Source organism: Myotis brandtii, unplaced genomic scaffold (genome assembly GCF_000412655.1).
Source record: "Myotis brandtii unplaced genomic scaffold, ASM41265v1 scaffold348, whole genome shotgun sequence".
NCBI classification, from domain to species: Eukaryota; Metazoa; Chordata; class Mammalia; order Chiroptera; family Vespertilionidae; genus Myotis; species Myotis brandtii.
This window is the reverse complement of record NW_005363397.1, coordinates 1,094,652-1,106,790: the sequence shown is the minus strand read 5'-3', so window position 1 is coordinate 1,106,790 and position 12,139 is coordinate 1,094,652. Positions and strand designations below refer to the sequence as shown.

Sequence of the window (12,139 nt, the reverse complement as noted above, 5' to 3'; positions counted from 1 at the left end):
CTTCTATGGCACAAGCATTCTTGATTTATATTCTTGAAGACTTGGCCCCCTCCTGCTGACTATATATTTCTTTTTCTCTCCCTTAGATGAGACAGGTAGAGTGGCAGTTGCTAGATTGGGAAGGAATCTCCTCCTCAAGTTGTGAATTATGGTCAGAATTGAGCCCTGGCACAGAGTTACTTAATAGAGAGCAGACATTTTCCTTATTTTATTTATGGAGAAGATTCTCCATAAATAAAATATATATAAATTCATCTCAGAGAGGAAGGGAGAAGGAGAGAGAGAGAGAGAGAGAAACATCAATGATGAGAGGGAATCATTGATCGGCTGCCTCCTACATGCCCCCTACTGGGGATCGAGTCCTGCAACCTGGGCATGTGCCCTTGACCAGAATCAAACCCGGAACCCTTCAGTCCACAGGGCAATGCTCTATCCACAGAGCCAAACCAGCTAGGGCATGAAAAGATTCTTAATGTATGTTTCAATGGTTATTTTTTCTGACTACCATACTACATTTTAGAAACCCCTAAATACTTTTGTCGACACCTTTTAAATTCTTAAAAGTACAATAAGCTCTTCATCTGTTCAATTATCTACATCACACACACAGACAAAACAAATTAATGTAACTTCATGCACCTGCATCATAAAAGACTTTTAACTCCTCAAGGTCAAATATCTATTTTATCATCATATCATCAGCACCTAGAACTTAAGCTTAATGAATATTTCTATGAGCTACACTAATAAATCTGTCCAATTTCCTTCATGATGCTTTGACAAAAAAATACCTCCATATGGTCACATAAGAATGGATTAGAATGGGGGGGGAGGCTGAAATATAATAGGTTTTACATACTAAATCTTGAAAGGGTTCATTTCATACCTTATTGATGTGTAATATCAATTTTATAAATATGGAAATATGTGTCTGTCTATAAAACCACCAAATTTATACAATAGAGAATGAAATTCCAGGTACTCTCAATATCATCACAAATCTAAATCATGTTGAGCAGGAATTTTCCTTATTTTATTTATGGAGAAGATCTGCACTGGCACTGTTGCAGTTTATCATTACTAGAGGCCCGGTGCACGAAATTTGTGCACTCAGGGGGGTGTCCCTCAGCCCGGCCGGGAGCCCTTGGGGGATGTCCGACTGATCTTAGGCCCGCGCTCCCTATAGGGACATTCTTAGCACAACCGCAGAGGCAGGAGAGGCTCCCGCCACCACTGCTGTGCTCGCCAGCCTTGAGCCTGGCTTCTGGCTGAGTGGCACTCCCCCTGTGGGAGTGCACTGACTACCAGGGGGCAGCTCCTGCATTGAGTAGCTGCCCCCTGATGGTCAGTGCACGTCATAGCAACTAGTCAACCAGTCAACTGTCTGCCCCCTGGTGGTCAGTGCACGTCATAGCAAGCAGCTGAGCGGTCTTAGCATATCATTAGCATATTACATTTTGATTGGTTGAACAGATGACCAGACAACCAGACACTTAGCATATTAGGCTTTTATTATATAAGATTATTAAACATTGTAACCTGCAACATTTTGATTCACTTTTATGGTCTCCTTTATCAGGTTAAATTATTTCTTAAATTTAATTGTAAAATGAAATTAGCCAGTCACTAAATTATGTATCATAATCTTGAAATAGAATACTTCATACTTTTCATATAAGCCTAGAGAAATATATAATAAACAATTTTCAAGATAAATAATTTAGGATAATATAGTTGACTAAAAATAATGCTTAACTAACTCAATATAATATAATATATTGTTATGATAACCTTTGGCTTATAGATTTGTTATCCAGACTAAAAAACAAAGTGTTATAGTGCCATCTCCTGGAAGGTTTAATGATACGGATGATGAGGTGTAATTTATTATGAGGTAATTAATAAGTATTTCATGTTAATCAAAACTACAAGGAAGGGGAGAAGAGAGAGATAAATCTATAGATTATATGTCTGTGAGCAAAAATAACATTTTTTAATATAGAGTAAATATGATGTTAATATTTAACCCTTAGGACATTATTTCTTTACTTTTTGAAACATAAATGTACACCACAAATTCCTTTAATGTTAATATTAAGACATGTGCTGAGTTTATAAGCAGAAAAGATTAATCATCTCACTTCATGAGATTAACTTCTATCTAAAGTCAGTTATAATTCTTACTTTGTAGGAGTTCATGCCACACCCTCCCTTTTAAAAATCCTACAGCAGTTTCAAAAATAATTAAAATAAGATTTGCCATAGAAGTCATTAGAGGATTCTTTCGACCGGCGCCTTGGGCAGGACACCGAGACATGGGCACTACCTGGGGCAGCCCCGGGGGGGTGCGGCTGGTGCTCTGCCTCTCGGGCTTAGTGCTCTCGCTCTACGCACTGCACGTGAAGGCGGCGCGAGCCCGGGACCGGGACTACCGCGCCCTCTGCGACGTGGGCACCGCCATCAGCTGTTCGCGCGTCTTCTCCTCCAGGTGGGGCCAGGGCTTCGGGCAGGTGGAACAAGTGCTTGGTCCAGACAGTGTCTTCAATCAATCCAACAGCATATTCGGATGCATCTTCTACACACTGCAGCTGTTGTTAGGTTGCCTCCGGGGCCGCTGGGTGTCTGCCCTGCTGCTGCTGAGCTCCCTGGTGTCTCTCCTCGGCTCTTTCTACCTGGCCTGGATCCTGTTCTTTGTGCTCCATGATTTCTGCATTGTTTGCATCACTACCTATGCCATCAACGTGGGCCTGATGGTGCTCAGCTTCCAGGAGGTCCAGAGACCGCAGGGCAAGATCAAGGGGCACTGAGCCCTCACTGACCTCTTATGCTCTGCTTTGGTGTGTCAGCTTTGCCAAAGGGGAGCACGCCTGGGTCCTAGAGGAGTCTACAGCCCACCTCCACCATACTCCCCACACAGGACAATGGACCAAATGTGCCACACTCTTTCCTCCACCTGGTGCCTCTGGCTCTGTCCCCAAGGATTGATTTCCAAAGCTCCTGCCTTTGCCCCAGGAGGGAAGGTTCTGAGCAATAAAATTTCTTAAATTGGTATAAAAAAAAAAAAAAGAAGAAGTCATTAGAATCATATGTTGAGAGTGTGCCAGTTTGTTGACAATAGTTTTCTGTACATGCATATTATTCCCAAACCTAAACTTTCTCTTGTTTAAAATTTTATTTCTTAAATAAAAATTCTGTAACAGCTTCTTCAGAAATACGTTTTTTATGTTTCCCTATAGAAAAGTTATTTTTGAGCTATTGAATTCTCTGTGCTCCATATTTAAACAATTTCTTAATTTTCTATCAATGGAGATACAATAGTTTTCTGTACATGCATATTATTCCCAAACCTAAACTTTCTCTTGTTTAAAATTTTATTTCTTAAATAAAAATTCTGTAACAGCTTCTTCAGAAATATGTTTTTTATGTTTCCCTATAGAAAAGTTATTTTTGAGCTATTGAATTCTCTGTGCTCCATATTTAAACAATTTCTTAATTTTCTATCAATGAAGTTATTATTCAGATGTTCATTTTTACTTTACTTACCTGTAATGTCTTAAGTGATTTTTGCTAATTTGTGTGAATTTTTAAATTTTTTACATTATTTTAAGAAATATTATATTGAACTAGGCATACAACAAATTTTGTTGCACAAATTACTATTTTGATTTCACATTCATTTTTTATAGTAAGTATACTATTCACTTCATTCTTATAACACCATTATTTGATATTATATAGGGAATATTATAAAAATTTCTATCTTACACTTACAAAAAATTATATTAATGATAATAGTGATTGACCCCTTATTATGACTTTACAGTTGACAATATGGAAAACTACAAATATACAATATGCAATATAATAAAAACTAAAATAGACAATGCATAACTTATCCAGGTTTTCAATATAAATTATTTATCAAACAACCATAAAATATAAAAGTACACAATTATCATTGGTTACAGTTATCTCTCACTTTTCAAATGTTTGCCTTACTCCACTTCACTTTTATAAAAGACCTACATTTGTACCTTTTTTTAGCTAAACAAAAGAGACCCAAAGAGGAATGTTGCTTTTTCAAATAAAAGGCGAAAGTAGGGCTCAGCATTCGATTTGCAGTGAGCTGTTATAGAGGCAGCACACAGTCTGAACAGCGAGAGTGGCACCTCTAAGCTCCTTCTCCTGGCACGTCCCTCGGTATCTGAGCGTCAAGCTGCCATAGGTTTGAGCTGTCTGTGAGCACCTGTGCTTTACCTTGATTTATTCTGTGCATCCATTGGCAAGATGTGTCCTAAGATAATTGCTTCTTCGTTTTACACAAGGTTGGCTTACGAAAGGTTTCATAGCAATGTCCTACTTTGCATAGTGGGGGAAACCCCCATTAGATACTTGTTTCTGTGTTCAGAAACTATGACGATAGTAGTTGAACAAGAATAAATGGAATTTAAACTTTGTTAAGTTTTAATCCTTTAAAACCTATTGAAGTTAATTATGGAATAATTTATATACAATGTACCACATCTATATAAAGTAGACAATTTATGGAGTGTGTTTTTAAACTTTCCTTTACTGTTTTCTTTAAGTATTACAGATGCCCTCTCTTCTTCCCCATTGGCCCCTCCACCTCACATCTGATCCCCCTCAAGCTTTTACTGCACTATTGTCTGTGTCTATGGGTTATGCATATCCTATATAATAAAACCCTAATATGCAAATTGATCAAACAGTGGAATGACCGGTCACTATGACGTGTACTGACCACCAGATGCTCAATGCAGGAGCTGTCCCCTGGTGGTCAGTGTTCTCACACAGGGGGAACGCAACTCCGCCAGAAGCTGGGCTCACAGCTCGTGAGTGCAGCGGCGGTGGCGGGAGCCTCTCCTGCCTCCACGGCAGTGCCCGCAACCAAGGTACATGCCCTTGACCAGAATCGAACCTCGGACCCTTCAGTCCGCAAGCTGACGCTCTATCCACTGAGCCAAACCGGTTAGGGCCATATAAGTTCTTTAGTTAATCTTTTCCCACTCCCACTATCTCTTTCCCTCTGAGATCCATCAGTCTGTTCCATGTTTCTATGTCATAAATCTCTTTTGTTCATCAGTTTATTTTATTCATTAGGTTCCATATGATACTTGTCTTTCTCTGACTGGCTTATTTCACTTAGCATAATACTCTCCTGATCCCTCCATGCTGTCTCAAGAAAAGAAGGGTAAGAGATCCTTCCTTTATACTGCTGCATAATATTCCATTGTGTAGATGCACCACAGCTTTTTTATCCACTCATCTACTGATGAGCACTTGGGCTGTTTCCAGATCTTAGCTGTTGTAAATAGTGCTGCTAGGAAAATAGGGGTGCATATATTCTATGAGCATATGGGTGCATATATCCTTTCTGATTGGTGTTTCTGGTTTCTTGAGATATATTCCTAGAAGTGGGACCACTGGGTCAAATGGGAGTTCCATTTTTAATTTTTTGAGGAAACTCCATTTTGTTTTCCATAGTGGCTGCACCAGTCTGCATGCCCACCAGCAGTGTACATACTAGGGTTTCCTTTTCTCCACATCCTTGCCAGCACTTGTCATGTAGGCAGAAAGCAAAATCTCAAACATCTCTCATAGCAATGTTTGCCGATACCTCTCCTAGGGCAAGGAAAAAAAACAAATGGGACTACATCAAAATAAAAAGCTTCTGCACAGAAAAAACAAAAAAAAAAACACAAACAACCAATATAATGAAAAGGGAGCCCACTGTATGGGAGAATATAGTTGCCAATGATACATCTGATAAGGGGTTAATTTCCAAAAAATATAAGGAACTCATACAACTTAACAAAAGGATGACAAAAAACCAATTAAAAAATGGGCAAACGACCTAAATAGACACTTCTCCAAAGAAGACATTCTGATGGCCAAGAGACTTATGAAAACAAAATGATCAAAGTCACTAATCATCAGAGAGATGCAAATTAAAACAATAATGAAGTATCACCTCACACCTGTCACAATGGCTGCCATAAACAAATCAACAATTCATTTTGTTTTGACAGCTGTGAACACTGTAGGGGCAACCAGCAAAATCAAAACAGACAACAGCTCCTTCATCTCTGACATATCCCACCTATCCCTCTACCGCCTGCCTTAAGACACAATCATTTTCTTTTGTCTCCATAGATTAGTCTGTTTTTTGACATAAATGTAATTGAGCAGTATATAATACTTTGTTCCTAGGTTGAGTCACTAAACAGTGATTCTGACATTCATCTATGTGCTCAGGTTTGCTAGCAGTTTGTTCCTTTTATTGTGCTTATTTAATTTATTAATTTATTCAGTGATTTTTTTTCTGTGCATAAAGGGTACATTTTATTTTTTTTATTATAGTAAGAACGCAACTTGAGATCTACCCTCTTAACCTACTTTCAAGTATAAAGCACAGCATTGTTAGGAGTAGGCAATGTTGTGCAGCAGTTCCCTGGTACTTACTCATCTTACGTAACTGAAATGTGGTGAGGACTCTCAGTCATTGTTAATGAAAATTTGCATTGACTTCAGATTTGAATGATACAATTCTGGCTATTGTAAATAGTAGTGTACATGGTTTTATAGGAACATAACTTTTCATTTTCTCTTGGATAAATAGCTAGGGGCAGAAATGCTGGGTCATGAAGTGGGTATATATTTAATGTAACTGCAAAGTCTTTCCTAGATGTATCAGCAAAAAGACCCTTCTTTTCCCCCTGGACTCTAACATGTTCCATTAGCAAATAATTTAAATTTCAATGCAAATTTCATGTATTTGTTTGTTCCCTTCTCCCATTTTAGTGACATGAGATTCTTACCACTCCACATTCTATTTTCAATAACTTTTAGTGTTGTTTTAAGGTAAAATTCAGTATTGTTTTAAAAGGACACATGAATCTAAAAAGTGAGGCTGTTCTTACCTGACGTAAATCACTAAAATTATAGCACTGTTTGTCCTTACTGTCTGCTTTGAAGGTCAAGATTGCATGCTGACAACAAGAGACAGAAGCCACAGCACAAGAACACATGCAACAAGAATGAGCTTAAATGTGATTTTCATAACTATAAAACACCTTCAAAAAAGTCAGTGCATTAATTAAAAGTGTTCTTGGACATGAATATCTCAGCAATATTTATATATACAATCCTTGCATTAGACAAGCCAAATGAGGCACCCAATATACTAAGAATTTTTCTTTACTCATCAAACATGATAAATAGGAATTACCCACCTCCTTAGGAAAATTTATTCCTCAGAGTCAACAGGAAGAAATTTTCAGTCTACAAGAAGAGTTTTAAAGGGTTTTTGAAGGCAAAGATATACTATGCTTTGAACCATGTTACTAGAGGAACAAAAATAACTGATTAAAATGATGTTAATAATCAAACTAATTTTAAATGGTTTCGTTTGTTTCAAAAAGCTCTTTAAATCATTTTACATTAATCTCTAAAATAATTGAAAATTTGCATCAACAGTATATTAAATTCAGAAGCCAAATGGGTAATTAAATTTGGATTATTAAATATTTACCCCAGAGGAAAAGAAATAGTGATGCTAGGACACTATTCCTATGAAAGAAGTAAGAGAGAGAAAATTCTATGAATCCAATATTTCAGAGCAGTGATTTGGCTTATTATGATAAACTAGAGGCCCGGTGCACAGAATTCACGTACGGGTTGGGGGGGTGGGGGGTCCCTCCACCCGGCCTGCACCCTCTTGCAATCTGGAACCGCTGGCTCCTAACTGCTTGCTTGCCTGCCTGATCGCCCCTAGCCCCTCTGCCTGCCTGCCTGATCGCCCATAACTGCTCACCTGCCTGCCTAATCATTCCCTAACCACCTATGCCTGCCTGCCTGCCTGATCACCCATAACTGCTCGCCTGCCTGCCTGATCGCCCCTAACCACCTCTGCCTCTGCCCCTGCCACCACAGTTTTGTCTGAAAGGATGTCTGGAATGACGTCCAGAAGGTTGTTAGGCTGTCCGGTCTAATTAGTATATTATGCTTTTATTATTATAGATAATTTTATTATAGATAATTTTAAATGGCAGTTTCTTTGGAAATATTTTAATCAATTTTAATTTAATCTAAATAGTCATTTATACCTTATTGTAAATTACTTGAGCCACATTTCACCTTATCCTTTAGCTACTGTCTTTTTTGTTATTTATTTATTAAATTTCCTCTTATTTATCCTATCAAAATGTATACTCTTTTAAGGCAAGTGACTTCAGGACATTGTCAGGATTATCCACATGTCCTAGTGTGATGGTTCATTTTATGTGTCCTCTTGAATAGTCACAGGTATGTATCCTACCAGTTCTATTTATCTGAAGAACCCTGACTAGTACACCTGGCTAGTATAGTGTAAATAAATCTGTAAAGCCTTCAAACTTACTTACTGCCAAGAGGGCCTCTCTTTTCAGAAACATCACCATCACACTGATCACACAACCTGAATTCAAGCTTAAAAGCAAAGCAAATGGCCTAGTAGATACTAGATGAAAGCCTCATTGAACACTTACGAGCTACATGAACTTGATGAGTTAAATTTTGAGCCACAGTTTCTATATCTGTAAAATGATGAGAGTAACCATTGCTTTGCATGGTTTACTTGAAGATTATATATTATTACTGAAAGACTCTGAAATCCAGGAATGGGCCAATAAATTGTAAATTTATAGTCATTAGTTTAATCATAGAATTATTACATTGCCAAAATCCCAAAGTCCTGTTCCATAAAGATGGCACTGTTTTTCAATCCATAGAGAGTAAATATTTATGCTCATATATTTACATAATCTGTCAGAATTTATATTCTAAGAATTTTTTAAATGCAGAATTATTGATTCTGATTGAAGACTGTGTGTACCCGATATTAGTAACCACTAGACCAGATGCCTCTGAAGTAAAATAAAACAATGTTGTGTATGTACATAATTAGACAAAATTTACCTTACAAAATATGATAGTCAATCTCATTGACCTACAGAAAAGAGTAATTTAAAATAGTTCCATTTAAATGTGATAATATTGCATAGAAAATACTGCAGTTGTTATAATTAAGCCCTTCTATAGTATAATTGAAAATCTCAGATGTTTTTCAGAACTGCTGAATGTTTACTTTTTACATCAGAGTCATTATTTTCATGATTTATCCATTATGCTCAAGGTCTCATCAAGATTCCTTTTAAATTTATGGGATCAATTTCAAGCTTAAAAGCATAGTTAGAGACACACCTATATGAACTGCTTTGCTAAAAGTGTGGTGAAGCCACAGTACATGTTATATACACTGCACAGTCTCATCCATATAGCCCTGCAAATTAAAATGTGTGCAGAAGTATTCTTGTAAATTTCTATAGTTTGTGTTTTCACATATCTAAATCAAACATGATTTTCTGTGTGCAGAAGTATTCTTGTAAATTTCTATAGTTTGTCTGTATTTTCACATAAATTTCCTTATCATGATCTATTCCCATTTAACTAATAGATAAGTTGGTATTTTCATCTAACTTTTCTTCCTAATTTACTTCGGAATGAAGCTTGAACCATTTCTCCATTAATTTTATATATTAGTTTAGACCAGTGGTCTGCAAACCGCAGCTCACAAGCCACATGCGGCTCTTTGGCCCCTTGAGTGTGGCTCTTCCACAAAATACCACGTGCGGGCCCACACGTACAGTGCAATTGAAACTTCGTGGCCCATGCGCAGAAGTCGGTTTTCGGCCTGGGCGAGTCTATTTTGAAGAAGTGGCGTTAGAAGTGGGGGGTGGACATATACAGAGGATGAATGAAAGGAGATAAACAAAACAAGTATACAAGACGAGTGTGGATGGGAGAGTTGGAAGGGGTCGACCTCAGCGAATGTACCTCAATCAGATTGAGGACATTTTTAGCAAAGGCCAGCTTAGGAGTACCCTAATTAAGTTAATAACAATGTACTTACCTATATAGTTTAAGTTTAAAAAATTTGGCACTCAAAAGAAATTTCAATTACTTTACTGTTGATATTTGGCTCTGTTGACTAATGAGTTTGCCGACCACTGGTTTAGGCAATGAAATACTGACTCATGTAGTTAATGATGTTGGCCTCTTAGGGTTAGAGTATATTAGAAACCCAGGGTCTTCTAATAAAAATATATGAATAAACATACATATATATGCTGAATAGTTATCACTATATTAACTGAAACATGACTAGTAAACATTAAGACTGGTGTATTCAATTGGTTAATGAATAAGATGAATTTGGTGTCTCAATGTTTACACAAAGATATTCTTGTATAATTACATTTATTCATTCACTATGTAATTTTTGCTATGTGCCTAACATGTACAAGACACAATAACAGAAACTCAATATATATGAAATTTAATAAAGTTATTTAAACTCTAGAAGCCATAATGTGAGGCAATAAACAGAAATCTTAATAATCAAAAGTCAATACAAATCAAAAGAAAATTTGGATTAGTATCATAAATCCGAATGTTTATAATCTAAGTGTCTCAGAAACTAACACAGTACATAAAATAAAATCAGAAATCTAGAATGAAAGCACAGAAGAGGATCACATTTCCAAGAACCAAGAACCTTGATGATACAGGTAAGTTAGGTTCTATGCAGTAGGCAATGAGAAAATTACAAAGGTTTGTGAAAACAATGACATAACCAGAGCTATATTTCAAAGCACCAATCCTGCAAAAAAATGAAATTATCTTGACTTTAAGAAGGAGACAAGAATTGAAAACAAAGATAAGAAGGTTATTAGAGTCTCTTTTTAATTGTCCAAATGAGAAGCAATGAGGGACTAATTCTATAGTAGAGTAATGCAAATCAAGAGACAAAGATAGATTTCAGAGGTAATATGAAGGCAGAATTGACAGGTTTTGGCAATTAGTTATATACCAGCTGTCAGCTAATCCCTAATTTTGTAAGAAAAGCATAATTATGAAAATACTTATCCATTAAAAGGCCCACCTTGATTGGAAATACCTGTTATAGCCAAATGTATTCTGGAGGAAGTTGACTATAAGATAATTTTAGAATTGCACCAACTTTCATGAGCTTTTCCTACTTTTTTTATGCAGATGTTTCTTAAATACACTCAGGCATTCCACACTTCTATCTAGGGGTTTCCAATCAGTTTTTCAACCTTTATAGCTAGACACTTTGCTGATATTTTAAAGCTCAAGAGGCCAATATTTAGTTTTTCATCTCCCCGTAATCTGCTGCAACTTCCTATGCTGTTTAGTCCAATTAAAGGCTTCATTGTAAATCTGCTTCCAACACAGGGACAAAACAGAAACTTCTAGTCATTAGTGACAACAAGTACTGTGCTCTCTTGAATTTGGCCCTCCTCCTTTTCAAGAACTTTAAAGGATCTGAGACTGACACTACTTTTAAGAAAGAAGATGATTCATGCTAACTTTCAGGACAACAGAAGATTTGAGACTCTCACCCTTGCTGGTTTGGCTCAGTGGATAGAGCATTGGTCCCCCAGACTGAAGGGTTTCTGGTTTGATTCCAGTCCAAAGGTTATTTTGCCAGGTTTTAACATGCCAAAGTGCTGAGGAGTAAGAACTACAGGGCAGTTTCTCTGGGGTGGCAGGTCCTCTGACTCCATTCTGAGTGGTTCCATTTATAGTATTGCTTACAGTATGACTGTGTTATAGTTCTTAACTAAAGCTGACTATAGCCGAAACCGGTTTGGCTCAGTGGATAGAGTGTTGGCCTGCGGACTGAAAGGTCCCAGGTTCGATTCCGGTCAAGGGCATGTACCTTGGTTGCGGGCATATCCCCAGTAGGAGATGTGCAGGAGGCAGCTGATCGATGTTTCTTTCTCATCGATGTTTCTAACTCTCTATCTCTCTCCCTTCCTCTCTGTAAAAAATCAATAAAATATATTAAAAAAATATAAAGCTGACTATAATCTAAACAGAGAGATGGATGTAAACAAAGTACCAGGGCTGCACAGAGTCGTGCTATTAATTCTGACTTTGAATGTGAGGGCTGGATTCATCAATTTACCTGTAAGGTAAGCCTTAAAAGCAGAAGGATGGAGGTTGTTTCAGGTGGAGGAGAATGTGAAGTGAAAGAACACCTGTGATGAAGACA

At 37.3% G+C, this 12,139-nt stretch overlaps 1 protein-coding gene across 1 annotated transcript; it reads left to right on the top strand.

Annotated features, from left to right (window-relative positions):
- The first annotated feature begins 2,283 nt into the window (after nt 1-2,283).
- LOC102259131 (vitamin K epoxide reductase complex subunit 1) lies at nt 2,284-3,051 on the top strand. Its single transcript, XM_005871582.2, has one exon. The coding sequence runs from the start codon at nt 2,316-2,318 to the stop codon at nt 2,805-2,807; it is 492 nt and encodes a 163-aa protein (XP_005871644.1). The 5' UTR covers nt 2,284-2,315; the 3' UTR covers nt 2,808-3,051.
- The last annotated feature ends 9,088 nt before the right edge of the window (nt 3,052-12,139 follow it).

Coding starts and splice junctions, on each gene's coding strand:
- LOC102259131 (XM_005871582.2), top strand. CDS start 2,316: ATGGGCACTACCTGGGGCAGCCCCGGGGGGGTGCGGCTGGTGCTCTGC.